Source organism: Ambystoma mexicanum, chromosome 3p (genome assembly GCF_040938575.1).
Source record: "Ambystoma mexicanum isolate Mex_15411 chromosome 3p, UKY_AmexF1_1, whole genome shotgun sequence".
Taxonomy (NCBI): Eukaryota; Metazoa; Chordata; class Amphibia; order Caudata; family Ambystomatidae; genus Ambystoma; species Ambystoma mexicanum.
Window position 1 is genome coordinate 1,218,468,360 of NC_090925.1, and position 25,357 is coordinate 1,218,493,716.

A 25,357-nucleotide genomic window follows, 5' to 3' on the forward strand; every position below is an offset into this window, starting at 1 on the left:
TCTGCCCTCTACAGGACTGTCTCCACTCTAACCATTCTTCCCAACCACTTTTATAGACTCCTGGGTGAGGTGGTGGGGGGTTTTCCCTAACTCGCTTTGGGTGGGTTATTACCATTTATTGTTTGAATTCTGTTTGGCGATTAATCCATCATGACTCATTCATTTGTCATGGCATTGCCAGCCTTCTCCTGGTATTGGCTATTACCTGAGAATCTATCAGAGGATGGGGATGTGAGGTTAAAAAAGCATTCATACCGTGCAGCGCAATCTTGGATTTAGCTCCCAGGTTTGCTGGGAGCAGCTCTGCAGCGTTTAATGGTAGCTCCCCCTTCTTAGTGCGGCTGGTCGACTGCATGCGCAAGTGCACGGGCCGTTTGCAGCGCTGTTCAGAGTATGCAACTTTAGTTACGGGGGGGAGTGTTCTTTCCCTGGTGTACATGAACTCTGTGGGTTTGTGTTCAACGTCCCTTGTCCTACAACGCATTTGTTGTTCTATTCCAGGAGGCACAATGAGCTGGCATTCTGATAAACTGGGCTTTTAAGAGTCGTTAGGACCCTTGGTGTTTCATTCTGGTAAACTACGTTTGTAGAAGTCATTAATACCCTTGTTAAGGCTTCCGGTAAGCAAAGTCCTTCGGAGTAGGGGTTCCAATGCTTCCCTCGGGGAAGAATATACTGTGTCTCTGGGGTGACAGCAAGACTGCGGGATCCCTCCTCTGATAGCCTCTGGGAAGCACACCAGGTAGCAGCTGGACCAGCTCAGTAGCTAGTAGCTCACTTCCCCCACATATTATGATGGGGGGTTCAGGCAACTCACTACATAAATAAAAGCAGAAGTCTTGGAATGGGTTATCACGTGGTTCCTGTGCAGGTGTTATTCACTGAAATACCCCCATGCACTAGCGTACAGTGAATTTCACTTTTTTTCTATGAAAATGTTTCAGGACAGCACAAAAGATTGCTGGTGTTAAAAGTCAAACTCATCAGAACTTTTAATTGTCTTCAATCCCATGTGTGCCCACGGTTTTTTGATTATCTGGTGCTCCGATCCTGGATTTACGGCAATCCTTTGCCGGACATTAGCAATAATCCACATTTTATCCCAACGTGGAGCACCCACATTGATTCTTGAACATGCAAGATACAAGACTGGTCTGGCGCCCATTAATAACTAGACTGAAAAACTCTACACTTTCTAGTCACCAGATGTCTGCAGCAAAGTTTGCTTCCTGACGCTAGAGGGAAGCATCCCACCACAAATCAGAAATGGAATAACCGTATACAGTACTAACGAAAGTCGTGAAATTCCATTCTCACAAAATGCAATTCTGCATGAAATAAGTGCCTATTGTTATCAATAGACAACGATCAGAAACAAGCATTTTGCAAGTAGAGAACAACCGTTTTCTTTATTTGCAAACATACAACCATCTGGCAAAAATGAGAGAATGCTATTCCTTTTGAAGAAATGTAAGTTCAGAGGGTAAAAAGGAGTGCACACAGGAAGTGTTTTCCATAGGTTTTATTTAGCAGCTGCCCTGTTCCCACATGGCGGCCAGCTACCAGCCAACAGCGCCGCCATTTCACGTCACGTGAACACCGGGCTATAAACAAATCACTCTCATTCAGACTGCATGCAAAAAGTGTAGCCATCTCCGAGGCTAACCAATAACCAGTGTACTCAACTAACATAACATGAACCCTAATCCCTTTTGCACGCATTCTCACTCATGACCAACACACTTGAAGAGCATAGAGAAACACAATTATAGCTGCCGAAAAAGGCAGATTAAAATAAACATTCAAATATACATTCTATTACGGCAGCACTGTATAACGCAAACTTCCACCGGGGCTTCTTCACGAAGTCGGAGAATGCTTTGGGCAGCTTGCAAATCTGCAATTTAGCAAAACAAAAAATATCTTCCGTCTGCACAGGGCGAGGTACTTCATATGTCCATTTCAAACTGATCTTCATCGACTAAGAAAAAAAAGAAAACACATATAAGGTTTCACTGCTACAGAGATATGCTTCTTACTCGGGCTTAAGATGGGTTTACAATTGGAAATTCCCCATGTGCGTTCCTAAAACCCAGCAGTGGCGTTTCCGACTCATACAGCCCTCACTGCTATGCATACCCATAGAGCATGCAAAGAAGACAGATGGCGGCAGGGCCGTTTCTAGGCAATATGCCACCCACAGCGAAACACCAGGATACCTAGCTCCTCTACCTGCACTCCTCCTCCAAAATAATTGAATGATTGCAATTTAAACATCCTTTTATTGACTTGCACTTAAAATGAATAAGTAGACCATGGAATTCATTACAAGTTTGCTGGTCCGAAATAAGGGTGCTCACTGGCACCCTTGTTTCCGGACCGGCAAACTATGGGTTTGCCTGCCAGAGCCGCTGTACCAGACACGTCTGATCCTGCTGGGCACAGCGATCATGGCAGGCAAAGCAGTCACTGAAGCACTGGCTCTGTTAGCAACGGTGCTGGTGCTTCCGTGTCCCCACTCCCATATGGTCGTCCTATGTCTATTGGAATCGGGATTAATGAAATTACCAACGCCTGACTTCCCGGCCACCGGACTTCAGTGCCACCAGGAAGTCAGGCCCTGATCATTTTTTATGGGTCCAGCAGGCTTACCGCCGGACCCGTAATGTGGCCCCATGTATAGAACATTATTTTACACAGGAATTCATGTTTTTTGTTCATGGTCTAATGATATAATGTGATAAGTCATTTATAACGCGCCTGTACACAAGTGTTTCTAGGCGTGAATGAAGGTCCTAGATGATGCTTCCCCAAAAGCATCTATTGCTGCTATTTTCCAAAAATGTTGCTCTTAATTTGATGTGAAGCAAGAGCTAGCAGCTTGGAGCACTGCGTTCAGAGGCGGTTCCCAATGCTGCGGCACAAGAATGGAAGACAAGCGGGAAACAAAAGGAAAGTGTTTGGTGGTGGTGAAAATAGAAGGCCGTTCCCAGCTATATTAAATAAGGTTAGGTCATAAAGAATGCCCTGAAACTACTTCAAAACGTTATAGAAGACCATACAAGTAGGTAGGATATAAACTGAAGGGGGATATACGCTTAAGCAGTCATTTTGTCATATGACCTGCGTACCTGGAGAAAGTATAACAATATGCAAAACCTGGTGTATGGTGAGTACCAGAATACAGGAAGGCAATATTTACTAAATGGCACGAGTACTTAGGCATGTAATGGCAATAGCTGCCCAATGGTGTGAGCTCCGGGACATATAATGTAAAGCTTGTGGTGAGTATTTGCAGCAGGATGGATAGCTCATCTGCAACATGCTTGTTTTCGGAATGGGGCAATGCCATGCGATACGTTTGAAACCCTGGTTGCACCAACTAGGCCTTCCTTCATTCTGAGGGTAATGAATCGAGTGCCCTCAGTGAGTAATAAGACTGATTAATACAGACCTTAGACGTGATCCATCTATGAGAAGCGCTTTAAAAAATAATTTAATTATATAATGCATGTAGAATGCTAACATACAAAAATGTAACACCAGGCAATGATGTAAGTTCCTTACTGTATGATGACAATACCTGTAATAGGTTTTATATTAACACACCCGGCAAAACCTGTGAAATGAGGGTAATTTTACATGTAATTGTAACGCTAGGCACATTGTGAATGTACATGGCCATGTGATTTCAATACCTACAGTAGAAAGAAAGAAAAACTGTTTACTAGACCAGTTCAGAACTGTTGGCTTTGTCATTAAGTTGCTAGAATAATTGTTTTCTAGCTGTGCACATATATGTGTTCACATTAAAAAACACACACACACACACACACACCCTCCCCCCAAACCCCCCCATGAAGAAATCGCTTTATGTGCAATCTCTTCAGTCTTCAACCCTTCGATTTTGCCAACTTCTGATCCCCTTTGCTAAAACCTAAAGGGCAGCAACAAACATAATGTGTACAAATGTTACTTCTTTCCATAATTACTCATACTGGTTTTGCCTCCCAGTAAAGAGCATAGTGTGGCAATGTGACTCCATGTCACCAGAACATGTGTTTCCAGCCATAAGCTTTCGTGCAACAGATCAATGCAGTGAGGGAATTGTAATCTTTTGTTTCAACTGGATTAACATCAGAAAATAACGAATTTCAGAAGTAAGCCTAGTTGCGTTCAAATGACGGAGCAATTGTAATCGGTTATTTATAACACGCTTAATACCCAGAGGTTTCGGAGCGCAAACCCGGAATTGAACATGCATTTCTCTGCATCATCTTGCTTCCAAGGCGAGCGCGTTGCCCTTGAGTTATCCTCCCGATAAATGAGTCACTCGTTTGAGTGCACTAAAGCATCCCACAAACAAGAGCATGAGCCTAGCCAACTGCGAAAGTACCATAAATGAATGCTGATTCCGCCCCTCCTCATATTACGCCTTCCTTTGGCCATTTATATTGGTACCCCACTCCTGCCGCCACAAAAAAAGCAGCCCTTTCAGTCCACCAGAACTGCCCAACCCAGTTTAAGCATGATTATTTTCACTGAGATGCTGATTTGGATGGGAGCCTTGTGAAAAAACGTCTCGGCAGAGTACTAAGCCATTGGCTGCGTCATGGGCCTGCCTCGTCATCAATAGTTCCTGTCCCTTGTACCGGGTATCGGCTGCTGTGTAGAAGGGCCCTTATAGTTGCAGTTTTCTTAATTAACACATGTAATTTATTGGCAAATTCAGAGGAGGAAGCAAGGGCAGCCAGAGTTCCCAGTCAGTGTTAAGGAATTCTCTGATGTTGTAAGCATGTCACTGGATATGAGACGAGAAGAAGACTTGTTTGATGTAAAGATTGCCACGTGGTAACGTGCAAGACTGGTTTTAAAGGCATTCCCATCAGCTGGGAGGGAGTTTTTCCAAACATTTGTTTCAGAAGCTCTGGTGGTTAATATGAGTTTGTTTGAAAAAGCTACTAGACATTGGTCAAACCAAAAAAAACGGCATGTGATAATGCCGCCTGGGAAAAAGTTGGTAGGCAGGAGACTTTTTTTCCTGCATCCCTAAAAGTCTTTCCCCACATATTCGGGGACAGTAATATTTACTATTATATACTCCATCCAAGAATATTTGAGGGAAAGTCCTTGAATTTCTTGGGAATGCAAATTTGGGAAAATGTATGAGAAATAAGAAGGCATATCACCCACTAGGCCCCGGCGATCTGTCATCCAGGTGGTCAGGACACGGCCGTCGGTTTTGGATCCAGTTCCTGGGGGTGGACCAGTGTGGGAGGATCACCTGGGCGAGGGGTCTTCGGGGAGTGGGACACCAGATGGTGAGACGCAGTATCCTCTTCCTTGTAACAACTTTAACCCCATCCTACCAGGTAGGCTATTTAGGAACATTGCCCCCCAACACCTTTTACAACACGAACATGTTCTCATGGACTGCCCGCGATAAAGAAAACCAGACTAGCACCCGAGCCGTGTACCTGGCATGTCCCAATACTGAAGTCAGGCAATTATCCACAATCCCTCACATCTGACTTCCACTACACTTCTCCACAAGGATAAAAGGCAGAGCACACTCTGAGCAAGGCAAAGTACACAAGGAAACAGCAGTTCCAAGATGGCAGTTTAACGAGAGGAGAATGACAGAAAAACAGAAGGGGGTTGCAAGGAAGGAAGTTCCCTTGATCTTCTCGACAAGGAATCGTTATTTTCACAAAACCTCGAAAACAGAAAGTGTAAGACCAGGAAACCAGGCTGACAAATCCTGCATTGTGTGTCGGCGGTACCTGGGGCCTTCCTGCGTCAGTAATCAAGGCGGGGAGAATCTCCAGCCACTGTGGTTACTGTCCTTGGATCCAAGAACAAAGCCGCTTCAGTGAAAGCAACAAAGCCGGTGAATTGGGGAGACCGATACAAGACCGGTCTGTGTTGAAGCTAAGGTTGCAAACTGCAACATTGTATGGTGAGCGCTGAAATGAACATTGTTAAAACACGTGTGATAAGAGACACGAGTGACAAACTGCTGATGAGTGATTGAACTTTAAAGCAAGCTACAATACCTTTAGTGGTCTGGCACCGCATGGGTGCTCAATCGAAGGTCTCTGTAAGGTATCCAGCTGAGAAGTGATGAAAGTAAATAAAGTTGGTTTGAGCCCGGCGGAGGGAGATCAATTGAAAGAAAACAAATAAAGATGAATCGAAGTGGTCCTGAGACGGGTCAAGTCAAATCCTGCACAAAGGCGAAAGTCTTAGATTTCGATAAAGTAGAGAAAGTTTGGAAAAGTTTATGGATTTGGTCCTAGCCCGACAGAGGGAGATCAATTGAAAGATTTGTGTTAAAGTGGGTCTGAGCCCGGCAGAGGGGGGCGGGGGCCGTGGTGAATCGAAAATCACCCAAGAAGTTGTACATGAGTATCCAGAAGAGAAAGGACCTTATGAATGTTTGTCGTATCAGGCCCTCTGAAGTAAAAGACTTTGAATGGAAAAGAGACTTTGACATAGAAGGCCCCGATACTGAGATTTGAACTTCATCCTCGTGCTAGAGAAGTCAGAGACTGCGCTAAGCTCGAGTGTAAAGCCTTGTCCCGTGCGGAAAACGTGGGGAAGGAAGCCAACAGCTTGAATATCCTGACATATTTCCTGAACACTTTTCTTTTGCATAACATTGTTTCCCTCACTATTTATAATTAGAAGTAAGGATTGGCAATAGGTTTATTAGTATAGGTCCTTTAATTTTGACTGCGTTATTATTTGATGGTCGTAGCTTGCTCCCATCTTTAGATTTATGATTAGATAGGCATTTTTTAAACCCAGCTGAAATGAAATAAACATCTTTGAACTGTGATCACTTTTGTCTGTTTTACTGCTGGTTACCATGCCTTTCTTACAAATCCCACCCCCTGCGACCTTTTCCCAGGTGACTATCACTAGATACCGGACCCAGTGACAGAATTGCAAATGGATTTGAAAACCCTGGAGAGTGGGTCATTGGACTTGACAAAACTGATGTATCTAGGTGGTCAGACATGAAAGCCATGCTCGAGAAACTGGCCACTGAATCAAGCTGACTCAACTAGAAGAGACAGTATTGGGTGGGGTGGGTGTAGACGAGTAGGAAAATCATACACAGGCAGTTAGACAGCTGTATTTTGAAAGCTAAAAAATCTCATCCATTCACCCAGGAAAGAATGTGAAGATGGGAAATAGAGAAATGGTTGTGGAAACAAAAGCCACTCTCCCTCCTCTTTCACTGAATTGTCCAGTATGATGGAATATTTAGCTGGCAACAAGGGGCAGGGGCATGTGGAATTCTAGTCGGAATTGAGCAGGCATACTGTACATCTGCAACATATCCGTTCTCATAAAATGACATGGGACTGTGTGCTGAGTTAGGTTAGCTTCCTAGACCTGTTCTTTTGTGAGCACAAAGACTTTCTGGACAGAGCACTTAGAAGTAGGAGTGAGCTGTAGCATATTAATAGTCTCCAAAAGGCGTGTGGCCCTTTCATTGTCCCCCAAGGAAGTGGTATACCTTTACACTTACTACCTCTATGGCTTGGCCACTTGTTAAATCGGCGTGATGACTGGAGGAAGTGCTCCTGGACAATAATTTTTGTACCCATCCTGAGTGCGAAAACAGTGCGAAGATGACAGTAGAGATCAGCAGCAGAAGCTGAGTTCTTCCACCGATCCCTGCGAGTGGTGGGGCAGGGATGGTGAGGATGCTGCAGGCCAAATGGGAGATGGGTCAGGGAGCTGCTACGTGAAGCGGAACGCAGATACAGTACAGGGGTCTCTGTAGGCAGGTGTGACCTTCAGCAGTGGCACAACTTCACAGTCCCTGTCTCCAGAATATAGCCATCTGATTGTCTGGCATACCGGGTGCCCACAGACCATGTGCTGCTGGGAGTTGTAGTTTTTATTACCCACCCTCACAATGGAAATGGCTCAGAGGGAGCAGCAGAAGGAGCAAAGTCCTTCTTCCTGTTCCCCCTATGTGGGGGAGAAATGGGTTTGCTGCTGGCTAGATGGGTGGATCAAGGGAACGGGAGCAGCAAAACGAGTGTGGCAGAATCCAGAAGGATCAGGCCTTCAAGAGGAAGGAAGGTACAGTACATGGTAGAAGGACTTGAGTCAGATTGATGTTCACCATCAGTCTGAGCTTCATAATATGGTGACAAACCCAGACAATAGGAGGGAGGGTGGTCATGTGCAGGACCTCTTGAGTTCGCGATTATGTTTACATTTAGCGTTTTGCAGTGCTCATATATAACCTAGGGTTTCTTGGTGCTATGCTGCTAAGAAGAAAAACTGTTTAGGAAATATTAATTCAAGACTGAGCCAGGTTATGAGTTTTTTGCTGAATGTGAGGTGGTCAGGGCTGAGGTCAAAGAGCCAAAGGGCGGGCATTCTATAGTTGGGGGATCCAACACTGGGAGGATCCACCAATATTTTTACAGTTAAATGCGCACTTACGGAGTCTAAAAGAGGCGTAGCTAAGAGATTGATTGGAAATGCAGCGATTCAGCTTTGCTACGATAAATGAACACCATGACAATAAAAAAGCATTAAGGGTTATACATAATGCTTTAAAACTGTATATGCTAGCATACAGGGAGCCAGTGATGACGCCAGAGAATGGGCGTGACATATTCAAACCAACTTATGTAAGCCATGCCTCTGAGTTTTAAAGACCTGAAGATGGTGAATGAGCAAGGCAGGGGAGCCCAGATACATGGCATTGCCATAATCTAGCCAACACTGTGACGATTGTAGTCTGGTCCAAAGGGGCAAGGAAAGGTAGAATTCTAAGAAGCACCTTCAGATGGAAACAGCAGGTCCTGGCTAACACATTGATTCGTGTTTGAAATGGAGTACATAATGACTACCTGGGACACCAATCGTATTCATGCTGCATGAGTTCCCAGCCTCTTTCAGTATAAGAGACTAGCAAAAAGTACCCGTTCGCCGAACGGGTTCTATGGACAGACATGACAACACATCAATTGTTGAAAATCAATGATCCTATAGGTCACTGTTCCAATTCGCTTATCACTTGATGTGCATTGCACTCTGAAGTAAACTGCACTGAGAATGGGCGTGTGCGGCTGCTGACATACGCCGAAGCAGACATTGGGGGAGGCAAGAGATGGTGTGCTGCTGCATACTAGGACCTACTGTGCTCTCTCCCCACCTGTTACCTCATCCTGGCATGGTGCAGTTCGTTATGGTGTATTGCGGTGCAAATTTCCCAGAAACTGCATTCTAGGGTTCAGGACCGATCCTTCTATGACCACATTGATGTTTTGCAGATTTCAGGCAACCGTCTGATATGTGCTGAAATCCGGTGAAAGAGGTGGGATGTCCAAATGTTATGCAGCCAGTAATGTCCGGAGAGTCCTAACAAGTTGCTATGCAAAATTTGGTGCAGATTGGTAAAATGGTGTATACTTGTATATGGGACAATGCTTCGCCAAACCACAATGCCACAAACAAATGTAGAATTTTACTTGCATCCGAGGAAAAGGGTGATGTGTCCAAATGTCATGTAGCCAGTAATGTCTGAACGGTCCTAACAGGTAACTATGCAGCATTTGGTGCAGATTGGTGAAACAGTGTGGAATTGTACAAGGAACGACGCTTTGCCAAGCCACAAACCCACAAATGCTGACTTGTGCTGAAAACCGGGGAAAGGGGGGGCTGTCCACATGTCATGTAGCCAGTAATGACTGGAGGGCCGTAACAGGCAACTATGCAAAATTTGGTTCAGACTGGTGAAACGGTGTGAAATTGTATAAGGAACAGCGCTTCGCCAAGCCACAAACCCACACATGTTCAATTTTATAAATATAGAAGATAGATGTCATAGTTAACCATTTTGAAAGCTGCAGAGGGGTCCAGCAACACCACGAGTGTGACACAGTTGATGCAAGCTGAGACATATAGGCTGTTCAGGGCAGAGAGAAGACCAGACTGACCCTCTGGTGGGGCTCATGCCGTTCCGATTGGGGTCTAGAAAGTCCATGAATTCGAAAACAGGTAGGGCTACTTTAAAAAGATGGGAACTCAGCGAAAGTCGGCCAGATTAGATGAGACAAGGGAAGGTTTCTTCAACAAGGGAAAACCCTTATGCACTTGAAAGCAGCTGCTGGTACACAGCCAGTGGAGAGAGAAGAACTGACCACATAAGTGAGTAGATGCAACAAAAAAGTGCTTAAAACCAGTGCACCTTAATCAGGCAAAGGTATTATTTTTACATTTATTCAAGGAATGAACTGAAAGTAGTGGAAAAGAGCAAGGGCACAGTCTTGGGGCAATTATGATAAGCAAGCCGATAATCACATTAGCTGTGATCCGATTGCTGATTGGGATGATTTTATCAAAAAAAACATCGGGCAATTTTGTTGAACAGTTCCATGAAGGAAACAGCATGAGAAAACATGTGGAGGCAAAAGTTCTTAAGAAATGGTAAAAAGAGTACTTCTGAATGCAAGGAGTCACATATATGCTGGTCAAGAAATGCGATCTGGTCACCAGTAAACCCTTTTTAAACACAGATAATGACCTATAGGAATTCTAGAATGGCAAGCTATGGAGTAGCAGTTTAGCTCAACTGCTCCTGCACCTCTCCCTGAAGACATTTTCAAGACATTATGAACTCTAAAAAGAAGATTGCTGAGGCTGAAAACCCTGCTTCAAAGAAACCTAAACAGTTTGGGGAAATGATGGATACCCCAAGCATCCGGGATATCTACAAAATCCTCCTCCAGGTGGCCCAGGATGTCTGTGAAGTCAAGATTACTTTAGCTGATGTCAATTCCAAAACAGGCCAACTGGATGGCAGAGTAACTGCTTTTGAAAAATCTTCTTCATCTATGAGTACTGAAATTGCAGGCAGCTTTCAAGCTTATAACAACTTGAAGACACATTTACAGAAAGAAAAAGAAATGCGCTTGGGGCTGGAAATGAGGCCAAGGGCTAAGAACGTTCAGATTGGTTGGTGTGGAGGACTCTGTTGGTAAGGAAGACTCATCTGCTTTAGCCATTCAAGTTTTCAAGGAAAGTTTTGATTGTGATTTGATTTCTCCCATGGATATTGACAATGCCTACAGAATTGGTAAAGGAGTGGGAACTAAAGCAAGACACATCCTTGTGACTTTTCAGAATCAGAAGTCAAAAGAGTGCTTGATGTCTGCTGCCAGACTGAAAGGAAATGCCAACTTTAAAGGTAAACCGGTTTTTGTTTATCCAGATCATCCCAGGGAGATCTTAATGTTGAGGAAATCATTTCAGGGTGCTAAAGATATGGCCAGGAAACTTCATTTGAAGGCTTTTTTAAACAAAAGTAATGTTTTACTGTTGTGCTACCAGATGGTGAAAACAGCACTCCTGACCCTATACAAGCCTTGCACTGGATGGAGCAATATAAAAGATTCACCTCTGAATGCGCCGACGGCCTCCAATCAATGATTTTCTGGCTCTCCTCCCCCCTTTCCCCCGGTTCAAGTTGTGTTTTTTTCACTTTAAAAGACATTTGCTATATTGACTTTTTGCAATTTAAAATGGCGCCGATGGTCATCATCCGTTTGTTTTTAAAATTACACATTGGAATGTTCAAATGCTCTCCATGTTGACATTGTTTCATCTTGCATCAAAAGAATGCTGAATTCCAACCTTCTACAGTGTCATCAAGTGAAGCTTTCCTCACGTACTAAGTATCTTTTTCGAGTAAAGGACCCTCATTGTTTGCGGTCAGCTGACTGGACCTACATACGTCTTTGCGTCGACAAACGGAATCGCAGAGGACCCGCTGCAGCGCTGCTTGGCGTAGTATCAAACAAGCAGAGGACTTCAGGAGGAAGTGACTTTAAAGGGCTGGAGGCATTGTGATGGACGGATCGTTTTGGAAAACATCCGGGCTTCGTTGGTATGGCTCTGCATTCAGAGTGTATTGCATTTTACAAGGTGCCAGCATCCTAAGTCTGTGTTGGTGGGGGCTATTCTGGCACCGCCCCCCAGAGCAGTGGCGCTGTACGCCTCTCCCTCTCACACTGTCCGCTACCCAGCATTACGCGCTTGCTTCCCCCTTTCCAGCCGCACCAGATTCCCAGTGCCCAGGGGTCTGCAGAGTTGCTGGCAGGCGCTGGGGTTTGGTACGCACCGCTCAAATGTGCCATCCAGCTATGGGTCCCACCGGCACCCCACTGGTGCGGTCTCATCTGAGTTCTTGGTGCTGCAGTCCTCCCGGACCACTCTTGGCAGTTTGTGCTGCGTTGTCACTCCAGTGCCATCCTCTGAAGTGGGGCACCAGCTTCGCGTTGCGCATTGGGTGCTCCGACTGAGTTTCTTCTCCTCTCTTTGGACTTTTTTGGAATGACACTTCTTCCCGTCCTGTCCATTCCTCCAGCTGAATTTACATACCATATGACAATACATAGCTTTGTGATGAAAGCCTGCCCTTTCCGCATCCTTACTCGGGCCTTCAACACCTTTCCAAATTTTTGTTATATGCCATCCTTGGGCAACTTCTAACTGACCAATATACTATCTCACTGCCTACGTGTTCACTGATGTGCTTTGCTTCCGACCCCTGTTCTTCGAGTTGTTACTCGCTCCCTGAATGGCTAGAGCGGGATAGTACCGATGCTTGCTAACATTCCTCTATGCTGGCTGCTGCCCTCAGCCGGTCCTCTTGTGTTTTTACTGTTTAATAATCCAGAACAAGGTCCAAACATGTGGATATGTTGGGTGTCCAGAATTGTTTTGACTTTATTTTGCTTGAACTCGCTCACTTTATGGTTGGCGGACCTGCTAATGGAGATTGTAGTGTTTGAATTTTGAACAAACGTGATGTGTCTTAAATTCTGTCTGTATATTACATACATATAGTTACATACATAACTGATTTTGGTGACAAGGAACGGGCTACAAACATGTTTGTATTTTCTTTACTTTCATTTGGCTACATTTCTGATCTGTCTCCTTGCCTCCTCACTTTTTCATTGTTTCTTTGGCTTTAGTCGCTACCTCTCAGCTTCTTTAGGTCTCCCATATTTTGACTTCTGGTTTAGTATGATACCTGTTTCTTTAACTTTGTCAGTACAATCGATTTATGGGTTCTTATAGTAATCTGACATTTTATTTAATGGGTAATGTGGACATGGAATATATGTATGGAGTGTTTGTTTTTTAACTCATGGCTTATACTTTCTGTGGAGACCTCTCCTATATTAATTCTACATATGTTACCTGGCTGGGGCTTGGCTTTGTTTTAGGTCATTTTCATTATACGGGGTATGAGGGGATAGCTTCTTATTAGGTTATGTGGGCATTTGAGGTTCATATATTAGTGTCCACTATTTTCATCATTAGATTAAGTGTGATTTGGAGTTTTATTGTTATGTTTTCTCAATTTTATGTCTACATTTGGGATTTGGGAGAGGTCCTAGAGACTTCATCCTTGATGTTCTTTCCTACATTCACTAGGCTGCATTGTCTTCATAGTTATGATCGTTCTGTTATTAGTTTAACTTTGTTTTTTATTTATTTTTTGTTTTTGTTTTTATTTTCAACTTTGATTGGGTCATGATGGCCTTGACAGCGGCCAATAAGGTTAATGTGGACTTAAGTGTTGTATCTTGGAATGTCAATGGTGTTAATAATCCCCTCAAAAAGAAAAAAGTGTTCACAGTTCTAAATGATATAAAAGCAGATATTTGCTTTAATCAAGAAACTCATATTCTGTCCGATGAACTCTCAAAACTTGAGAAAGAATGGGTGGGTTTGGCCTATGGCTCTTCTTTCTCATCGAGAGCTAGGGAAGTTGCCATCCTCATTCGAAAAAAGTTCCCTATTAAAATCTTGAGAGAATGTGCTGATAAGGAGGGGAGAATGATTGCATTATTGGTTGAGATTCAGGGGGAGCTGATGACTCTTTATAATATATACGCTCCGACATTTGACAATGGTTCATTTTTTAGAATGGTTGCCCAGACACTTTCAGATTTAAACTCTCCTAACATCCTTCTTGGAGGAGATTTTAATACTATAATTGACCCATTGATAGATAGGAGTCATGTCAGAAATGTGAATCGGAGTCATTTTCATCATCAAGCTCTGTTGTCATTGTTGGATGAGCACAATTTGAAAGATAATTGGCGCCTTGTCAATCCGGATATACGTGAATACAGTTATTTCTCTAGTGCTCATAATGTGTACTCTCGTTTAGATAGGTTTTTGACAGGTGGGACGGTTATAGAGAGTCATGTTTCCAGTGATATAGGGAACATTTCGGTGAGTGATCACAGCCCTGTGATTAAGCGCTTGGCATTCAAATACCAGTATCGCAGGTCCTTTTCTTGGAAACTGAATGCTTCCATTTTGATGGATGATGACATTTTGGAGAAGATTACATCTGAGGCTAATTTGTTTATTACGGAGAACAGCTCTGACGAGGTTAGTATTTGTAACACATGGGAGGCTTTCAAATGTTGTATGTGTGGAATATGCATAGGGTTATCGAGTGATAAAAAGAGAAAAGAGGAGAGATCAAGATTGGCTCTTGAACTGAAAATTAGTGAGACATCCAGGGATTTGATGATTGACCCATCGGATTCTGTGAAATTGACACTCTTAAAGAAACTTAAAAGGGAATTGAATGATATTTTAACGTTGAGAGCGGAGCGTAGTTTATTTTATTCACATTGTACTGACTTTGAAAAGGGTGAGAGATACGATAGGTGGCTCGCATATAGACTTAAAAAGAGAATGTGAGAGGCCGCAATTGCTTCCATCATGGATTCGAATAGAAGGATTACATTCAATCCACAGAAGATTAACCTGGTTTTCCACGACTTCTATTTGAATTTGTATCGTAATGAGACTGATATTTCTGGTGTTGAGTAGGATTTTTTTAGTAATCTTCAGCTTGCCAAATTTACGGATGCTGAGTGTCAGCTTCTTGCGGCAGATCTCACGGTTGATGAAGTGAAGATTGCAATTTCTAGATTGAATATTGGTAAATCACCGGTCCCGACGGACTTCCTTGTGAACTTTATAAAATTCTTCCCGATTCTGCCCTCCAACGCTTGAGGGATATATTTGTTGCTAGTAAATCAGCTAAGGTGTTACCTGACAGTACCAGACATGCCTCTATCTCTGTGTTTTTGAAGAAGGGAAAAGACGGCAACTATCCGGCTAATTACTGCCCTATCAGTCTCATCAATACTGATAATAAAATATTGGCTAAGATTTTGGCTTTACGATTACAAACATTTCTTCCCAAATTAATTGGTGTGGAACAATCTGGTTTTATGAATAATAGACGCACGTCCAGTAATATTCGGTAATTGTTCCACACTACTGAGAAAGCCAATGCGATGGATTGTGATGATGCTGTCTTGTCCCTCGATGTTGAAAAAGCGTTTGATAGGCTTAATTGGGACTATTTGATTTCAGTTTTGAAGGAAATGAATCTCGGGATGGAGTTCATGTCATGGATTGAACTTTTATGCTCCAAACCTTCGGCTGATGTTAATACAAATGGAATCAAATCGGAAGGCTTTGTTCTGGAAAGAGGCACTCGTCCGGGATGCCCATTTTCCCTGCTTTTGTTTACTCTGGCAATTGAGCCGTTGGCCATTTCTCTGAAGAATGTCCCTGATTTAGACGGAGTGGGCTGTTGGGATGTCACACAGAAAACATGGTTTTATGCAGTCGATCTTTTGTTGGTCCTTTTTTACACATCCTCTGGTTACAAGGTGAACTGGCTAAAATCCGAAGTTCTGCCTCTTTCTTTTCGTTGTGATAAAACATTGGTGACTGGACTGGGATTTAAATGGTGTGATGGCCGATTGCGGTATCTAGGCATCTGGTTAACACCCTCGATTCTGAATGTCGTTGATGAGAATATGAGTGCGATCAGTCGGGAATGCAGAATGAATCTTGATAGATGGTCGCTTCTTAATCTGTCATTATGGGGTAAAGTTAACGCCCTTAAGATGAATTTGGCTCCTAAAGTGAATTTTGTAACGCGTATGCTCCCTTTGAAAATAAGTAATCGGTATTGGAAAGATTTGGACCGCCTCATTCAGGAATTTTTGTGGGATAAGAAACCCCCAAGACTTAGCATCTGGAAACTGCGACTTCCGGTTTGTGAGGGTGGATTGGGAGTACCAAATTTTAAAGCTCATCATTTGGCCTTTTCTTCTCATACTTTCATTTTGTGTCCTGAACCAGATCAGTGGGCTCTGGCGGAATCTAATGCCTTTGGTCCTCTAGGGCAGGAGGCTTTATTGACTACTAATACTAAAGATCGAGGATGCGGTTCATTAGTTACGACATCTTTACGCACTGCCTGGAGTGAATTGTTGATGCTTTTGGGTAAGGATGCTTTCAGATGTTTATTGTCTTCCATTTGGTTGAATCCTAAGATCAGGGACAACACCAAAACAATTTTTTGGCCTGATTGGTTTCTTGCTGGTATTAAACAGATGGTTGATCTTGGGAAGAATGGCAGATGGATGACTGCAAATGAATTAAGAGAGAAGTGGGATTTCTGGGATTTGACAGATTCAGCATACAGACGGTTTGAGGAGGTCTGTGGGGGACATTGATTGGTCTAATACTATGAACTTGGATATTTTTCTTGCGACTTCTGAGAACAAGGATGGTGGCTTAGCAAGTAGGGTGTACAGGTTGATGGTGTCGAATTAGCGTGGTAAGGACACGCTGCGGAATGTTTGGAGTATGAGAATTGTCTCTGAGATCACACCTGATAGTTGGCAAAATATTTGCAGAAATGTCTCATTGTGTTCTCTGAACCTAGGTGAAAGGACAAGACAACTCAAGATTTGTAACCATGTTTATTGGTGTCCAGAGGAGCTACAAATGTGAGGGATGACAGATGGTGATGAATGCTGGGGCTGTATGAATGCGGTTGGTTCCTTGGAACATATGTTGTGGAGTTGTGTGAGGGTTTCTGGCTTCTGGTCTGAGGTTTGTGATGCTTGTATTCAGATTTCCAGTGGGGATCCCAATTTAGATTTCAAGACGATGATACTAGGAGATGACTGAGATTGGTGATCTCTGTTCGGCCGACAAAAAATGTCTTTTTAGGGGTGCCATTGTTGCAAAACGGTTGATACTTCGGGGATGGAAAAGCAGGGTTTCTCCATCGTTTGAGGATTGGATGGATGAAATGCACAGACTTTCAAGGATTGAAAAATTGATTTATAAATTGAAATGCAAATTGTTTCTTTATGAAAATATTTGGGGGAGATTTAATGATCATTTCTGAATAGGTTTTTTTTCTTCTCTGCTTACCTATTGTCTCACTTTATGCATATTCTGTAGTTGAGGTATTGTGTTTCGATTATTATTCTATTTTGTATTGTAAATACATGAATTAAAAAAAAAAAAGATAATGACCTATAAAGGGTTGCCAAACCATATGGGTTGTAACTGAGGCTCCATGCCTGCCATAAGATCTTAGTGCTGGCTTTAATATCCTGCAATGTTAAAACAAGCTATATGGCTGGGATCCGACCCTATGCAATGACCTTTAAGGAAAACAAGTGCTCACTTTATTCAGGTTTGTAGGTATCCAGGAGGTCACTGAGAAATGGTGGGGCATTAAAGGGCTAAGGCAAGGAGCCACCTGGTTAGGGGTACAGGGGGCCAATTACAGGAGGCATCTGTGTTAGATATATAGAGTTGGCGGGAGTAGGAGTAAGGTTCAGAATCATAAAAACACACACAATGGCCCACCCAGGTCATGGAGATAGGGGATTCTTAACTGTGACAAATCAACTTCCGGGGCACCAGTGGTCCAGGGATGAAAATCGGTTTCTAAACCATCAATCAGCCCCACACCTCTAGTACACCAGAAGGGATCTGAACAGATTGGAAACACAAGCAAATTATAAACCTCCTTGTCCACTTTTGGTAACGTGGATGGAACATCAAGCTTATCTCCACGCGGTCAGGGATCGTTGGTGAGTTGCAACACAGCAAAAAAAATACAATTATTACCCAAAGATAAAAGGGACTGTCCAGTCAAGGTTGTATACAAATATCTCCTTTATTATTATCACAACAGATAGTTCTAGCACACAAAATACAACCCACCCTGTAAAGGAATGTAGAGGACAGACAGTTTCAAAGACATAAAGGGGGTGCACTCTGGATACTGACAGGAGGGTGGTCGGTATAGTAATTAATCGTAATAGTTCAAGGATACTTGGTTAGAACACAAAGGGAGCAATGGGTCATAAAATGTCACTGGGGGCCTTCGGAGAAGGACTAGGGAGACAATACCACAATGTACTTTGTGCTTGTAGGTGTTCTTGGTGCTCAACAGGGTCGAGTCGGTTTCAGGGCGCTTTTCCACTTCTGCAATAGAGTTCAAGATATGAGAGAGCTGAGGGTATCAGGCGGCAGGCAGTTTGGCAAGCAAGGCTGGACGGATGGCTGCAGGCTGGCCTACACAGCGGCTCAGGGTCAGGAATCGCTGTCTCAGTGCTGGTCGGCGGTTCTGAATCACTGGTCGAGGCGTCTCGGATGGCGTTAGCGACTGCGTTGTAGCAACAGTCAGTGGTGCAGTCAGTTGCAGTTCGAGAGGTTCGACTGGCTCGAAAATGTTCTTTAAGGCGGATGTCAGTAGATGCTTGTCGATGCACTCCGCTAGCTTCTTCACTGGGATTGTGTTGTCCTTTAAGGCAAACGCCCCAATGCCGAGGAGAGTGTTGCAAGCAGCTGCCTTGTCCTTGGTTTGGTTCAGATACACTCTGGCACTTCCCACCTAGGAAGGTTGCTGCAGAGCCTTACAGGGTACACTGTGCTGATTGGGTACCAGTTCTGGAGCTTCTGGGTGGTCCTCTGGATTCAGTATCTCTTCCCTGGGAGATGTTTCGTTGGAGGGGGGGGGGCTTCCTTCCCTCTTGGAGGTCCTGGCCTTCTCTGGCAGAAGATTTAAGGCAGACTGTACCTTCAGCCAGGGTCCAATGCAGAGTTCTTCTTGCTATTCCTTGCGAAGTCTTCAGATGATCAGGGGCTCAGCTTTTAAAGCAAAATAGACCACAGGGATTGGTGTAGGCTAAGCCTACCTTAATGAACCAATCCTGGGTCCCCACCAACATTCTCCTGTATACATAAGGTCATAACCAGAGTGCCTTGCAACAGAAAAGGTAAAAGGGTGAAAACATGTAATACTAAGTCTTACCCATCTTCATGTCTGTTGTGGATCAAAGGGTCTCTCTAGGTAATGGAGCTCTCTGTGGTCCCTGATTAAAGTGCAGGTTTCCTTGAAGCTGCAGCGAGAACTACTTTCTGTCTTCGTCAATCCACATACTTGTACCTTCTGAATGGGGTCTCCCTGAGGGATGACTATGTAAATATGCAGTCCCAGGCATGATATGTCGGTATCAGATAATATTATCCCCATATAGATGGTCGCTGTAAATAATATCGCCGGGAAAAGGTCGCAGCAATATTATGTGTGACCATATATATGGGGACAGGGGGATAAAAAAACATTTAAAAAAAAAAAGTTTGGGCGTTGCGGGGGTGTCCCCCGCATGTTCCATGCAATAATGTCGCCACAAAAAACGGCAATTTTTCGGCGATATGTTTGCATGGCGAGATTTTTGTGGCGACATTATTACATGGGACCGATATGTCACTGTCCATTGATACTAAGGGCGGGAGCTGGCTTCAAGTTAACACAGTACATATCAAAGGTTGTTGGGGTTTCCGGTCTCCTTTGTTAACCCTCTGTAGCCAGGCCCCATCTGGGCCCGTTTCATTAGTATTCTAATTATGTTAATTGCTGCCACCATCTGCAGGGCTGAACAAAAGGCCAGGGTGGATCCATGGAGCTTTGATAGTTAATTAGGCTGGCCAGGGCAGGAGGAAGGTTTTGCCCTCCCCTCTCTGAGATGACATGGTGTACTCTTGGCTGTCATATCCCAACTAAATAATACGGGAGGGGGACTGCGCCTGTAAACTGTGTCCACCCAGAGTACACAGGTCTACGTGTATGACGTGCGGTCAGCATAGGAAAATGTGTGTACAGATTACCCCCACACATTTTCCAGAGGTTGATCTACCATCATTCAATTTCATATACAATTTCAAAAAAGCCCAGGCAAGCACACAACCGCTGTGTGGTTGGTCGAATTCCTCCCACTAACCACATTTAATGAAGAAGTTGCAAAGACAAAATCTACCATGTGACGTGACCCAGTTTGCATTTTGGGCTCAGAACTAGCTGGAAGATCAATGCCAATTTATCATTTAAGAGACTGGTCATCAGCCCTCCAGATATGGTGCGTATGAGGCCTTTTTACGCACAGAAAGTTTGTCAATAAATCCCATTTAATTCTTCCTTGCGTACAGCTTACACAAGCTATATATAGCAGCACCCCCATAAATCTTAGAAGTCACTGGAGACAGGCTGGGCAGCAGCAGCTTGCACACCCACGCTTTACTTTAGCAATTGATATAGTTCCTTGAAAGAAGCAACTGGGATGAGTCCTGGTCTATTTTTTTTAACACTCTATTAATAATTCCAACAAGGTAATACTTTCTGATTAATGTAGAAGGCATTATGTGTTTTGTTCACTTTGTTCAACTGCCTACATTTTGTAGGTTAGTGTTATTGAAGCATTTTGAATCATGATCATACTTTTCACATTGCTTTAGGACACATGTAATGTTGTTTAAAATGAAAATGGTCTTAAACTAGCGCTGCATTTCTGCTTAATTTTCCTCTGTTTGGATCAGCTTTAATAGAGGCAGTGCAGTTGCAGCATCATGGGCATTTCATACTTTGTTTTCTTTTCATCACAGAAGCACATCAATTGCGCTTGATGTCTTGAAGGAAAAGCTTTTGATGTTCTATATGAAGATGTGTTTTATTTAGTCTTAAGATTCTATGTGCCCATGTGCAAGCATGAAAGAGTACTGTACATAGCTTGTTGTCTTGGATAGCAAGAAATAGCTGGGCATGTAGTCTGCACTTTACTTTAACTCCCTTTCTGACCACCCGTCCACCCGTCCACCGCAAGCGGGTATAATGGATGCAGGCAGAAGCAGTACTGTATATATTTTCAGTGGCACAGATTCTGAACAGGACTTCTAAATATTCAGGCAAAGTAGCCTAATTTATCAGCAGAGCTGCTATATGCATGTCATGGCACAGTGCCAATTACTCACAGCAGGGCTGATTGCATCTGCATCATGCCCACATTTCTTAGCATGGCTGCTATGTTTTGGGACCGTACCTTTATTCTTAAAAGAGCTGCTGTAATGACAAAGCACAAACATGTGTTGGCATTTACTGCAGCTAGCTAAAGTACTGAGCACGAACAATGTCAGAGCTCTTCCCATCGGTTTCACTACAAAAGTCTGAATCCCATTACTGCAAAGTAGAAAACCTTGCATGGAAAACAAATAATTTCCCCCCAAAGAATAGATAGGGAGGGGCGTTGGGTAGGGGTATTTAATAAAGTGGGAGGATGTGGAAGGGGTGTGCTGCAAGCAGTCTCCCCTGCTTTAAAAATACACAAAATGTGGTGTTTTATATGCAGGATGTGCAACCTCGCAGTAAAAATGTTTGTATTTTTACGTTGATCAGTCCCGCCACCCTCCTGAAGTGGTGTGATGCACACTGGCGGTCAGTGTAAGAAGATGGCAATGCTATTATTAGCTGTTAAGGGCTAGTATTATTGGCACGCCCTGTCGACATCCCTTTTCAAGTTTCGAAAACAACAACTGCAATACTCTGCAGCTTCCACTAGATGTCAGCCTACGCACAGCATGTGATCTGAGCAGATTCCACAAGCCTCTGAAATATATATATGGGGTGAAAAGGGTGTTGAATTTCTTTTTTTTTTTAAATCAGCATTTTTGTTTGTCTCAGTAAAAACGGCACAGTGATCACATATATCCCTGTCATCAGGCCTGTACTGGCTCAGAACACAAACATCTCATCAGGGCTGCTATACCTATAATGGCTCAGAAGAAGCAAATCCCATGAGGGCTACTATACTTGTAATGGCTCAGACTACACACACACACACACATCTCATCAGGGATGCTATACCTCTAATGTCTCAGAAGAGGCACATCCCACAAGGGCTGCTATACTTGTAATGGCTCAGAAAACACATCTCACCTGGGCTCTTATACTTGTAATGGCACACTGTGCTGGTAAGGCATCTGCATTCAAGCAAATGCTGCATCTGGTCAGCCAAACCTCTAACTCATAATTCCCAGCCTAATGACAAAAAGAAGGTTTGCACACATCTCAAAAAGGCGCACCCAATGGTAAAGCTGCACTGGATTTGTAAATGGAAAAGGCATTTTCAGCTTTTTAAATATTTATTAGTGCTATATCAAAAGACAAAAAGGAGAGAAAGAGCCACTCTGAACCTAAGTAATACAAGAGAACAAAGTGAACAGTGGAGAGAGAGGCTGCGAGAACAAAGAACGTATTAGACAATCCAAAACAGGAATTCGAGCAACAGGAATAGAGAGACCAATGAGCTACATAAGAGAGCAACAAAGAAATTGAGAAGGTAAACAGAAGTAAATAATAGGACACATACACACAATAGGAGTGAGGGATAGAAGCAGAGCAAAAGAGACATATAGAGACAGTAAAATAAGAAAACATAGATCAACAGCAGACGGGGATATATGGAAATAGAAAATCCAGATTAGAGAAAGGTAAGCCAATAACTTAAGAGGCAGTGCAAGAAAGATAATCAAAAGGAGAAGCAACCACAACAGAGAAAATGAAAAAACAGATACAGCCAGAGTAATGACATGAGAGAGGATGAGGATTTATATCAACTGATACAGAACAATATAGGAGGGAAACAGCAATAATAGAATGCAGAGATGGGAGAGCGAGAGTGAAAAGAGCAACATACCTCAAAGTGTGGCATAGCAAGAGTGAGAGGCAGAACATCAGAAAGTGAGAGTCAGGGAAAACAGAGTAACAAAGGAAAGGAGAGATGGAGCAAAAACATGGAGTGTCTCTCAAGCAGGTATTGCCAGGCAGCAACAGTAGGCCCGAGAGGCAGAGAAGTGATGCTGGTAGAGTGAGGGACTTGATTTATGATGTAGCTAGCTGGCATCTGTAGTAGTTCTTAACAGAGTTTTGGTGTCCAAGTAAAATGAAGATGAAGCTGGGTAGTATCCATCAACAAGTTCTTGGTCACTAATGTTTTCAAATGCAGCTTTAATTTTATGCTCAAATTGGATAGCTGTCAGACACTTTTTTACTCTCTTGCGAAGGAAGAAACTAATTTTTACTCTCTTGAAATTGGATTTACTCTCCAATTCTAAAAACTGGGAGCAAAATACTCTCACGCCGAAATACTATCTTGGAGCACTGCCTGTCATAGCAGTTTGAGTAGTTAGTTGTTTCACGCATTTAGGTCATCCAAAACCATGGTAAGACAGTGCACCAAAGACAGTTGCGCAGAGAGATAAAGAGCCTCAACAAAGTCAGAGTCTGGTTTAGGGTGAAAATGTGTCAGATGTCGTAACTGACAATGCGATGTTCCACAGAAAGGGAGTGAATTGAGAAACAATGCTGCAAAAGGATGAGGTCTGCAAAGAGGATGCCAAAGCTGCAGCAACCCCTGCCCAGGGGGAACAGGGAGCTAAAGCATACTTAACCCTACTGATCCAGGCAGTAGGCTACTGCTTTTTAAACAGTCATTCAGCTTACAGATTTTGTCAAAACCTACCCATTTATGGCTCCAGGTCTGGCTGCCTGAGGCACAGCCAGCCCATTGTGAGCAATGTCCTTCATGTGCATTGGAAGGTGGGGTGTGAATGGACCATTAATTTGGTTGATGTTGACATGCTGCTGGTCATGACCTTTCGTGAAACAGACACACTCTCTGCCCAAAGGACTGTGAGGTTCAAGCAAGTAGGACGATCCACCTTTCCTCCAGTGGCCTGCCTCATGGCCTCCTCTGTGCGTCCCATTAACTGCTCCTCTCCTGTGCAGAACTTGCTGGTAGGGTGACTACCTGCCTGGACTGTTTCTCTGTTTCCCCTGCTCTTGACTCTACCACTGCATCCTGCGGCCTGTCACGCTGCTACTGGATCTTCTTGGATCTCCCTTCCTCCAGTGGCCCACCTCCCCCGTGGGACCTTTTTGCTGACCTAGCCTGAGTCGACGTCCTTCTGGCCCTTGCAGCCCCCTGCTGCTGTGGCGCCCATGTCTCCTGCTGCATTTGGTCCCCCGTGGGCTCTCTCCTCCCTGGGCTGGTCTGCCCCCCGCATCCTGCCTCTACCCCCTGCCTGGATTCTGCCGGCATCTGGATTCTGCATACCCGCCCCCACTCTGAGCCCACACCTGCCTCCTGCAGCCTGCCACTATACCTGCCTTTTCACGTGGGCCCTTTCCACCCTGAGTTTGACCCCCACCCTGCTGCCTGCCTCTATTCCAGGTTGAGTCCTACCCTCCTGCCATCTGCCTCTTCTGCGCACTCTACTGCTGAGTTCTCCTGAAGCTGGACCTTCGATCATCCTCAACTTCTACCGCAGTCCTCTCCTAAAGTTTCCTGCTGCATCTGGACTACATCTGTTCCCACCACTCAGGGCCAACTCGACCCCCCACAACCCGCCTCCACACCTACCTGTTTCCTGTTGGCCTCCCTTCTGTGTTCTTCGACTGCTGGACTCCACTGCCCCTGGGCACGTTCCTGTTCTCCTCAACTTCCTATTCCCCAGTCCCTCTTAATCCCGTGGCTACCTAACGCCAGCCAGCCAACCTACCTTCTACCTTCCTACACCCACAATAATTCCACCATCCCTGCCCCCTTATACCCTCCTTCCTTTACCAGCCCCCCACCACCCCTAGTCAGTTCCCCCTCTTCTCCCTCGCCCCTCTACTCCCCAGCGTACTCTCCACCTGACTCCCCCTTAGTTCCCTTCCTCATCCCCTTCCCCCTCCTCTTGGGCGCTATCCTTAACTCTCCCCTTCACTCCTCAGCCTCCTACGCCAGTTACTCCCTCCTTTCCTCTCGGTCCCTTCCCCTCCCCCTCTGAAATGCCCTCTCCTCCTCTTCACTTCCCTCTTTCTCCCCTCTCCCCCTACCCTTTGCCCCTTCTCCTATCCCTTTCCCTCATCCTCATGACTACTCCCTCCATCAACCTCCCCCCTGTCCTTGCCACCCCCCGTCCCTTCCTAATCGCCCTAACCTCATCCATCCCCCCGCGTCCTTGAATCCCCCAGCTCTATCAATATTGCCCGCTGGAACGCTCGCTCCCTCTGCAACCAAACTGCAGCTGTTCTGGACATGTTCTTGAGACTCAACCTTCAATTTCTCTGCATTAC

The 25,357-nt window shown here is 44.3% G+C and overlaps 1 protein-coding gene across 1 annotated transcript in view; it reads right to left on the reverse strand.

The window, feature by feature from the left end:
• Positions 1–1,507: 1,507 nt before the first annotated feature.
• The window catches only part of EIF4EBP3 (eukaryotic translation initiation factor 4E binding protein 3), a 106,500-nt gene continuing 82,650 nt past the window's right edge, over positions 1,508–25,357 (reverse strand). The window contains exon 3 of the mRNA XM_069652663.1: positions 1,508–1,981. Coding sequence (XP_069508764.1) covers positions 1,950–1,981 — 32 coding nt within the window. The 3' untranslated portion in view covers positions 1,508–1,949. The remainder of the gene's footprint in view (positions 1,982–25,357) is intronic.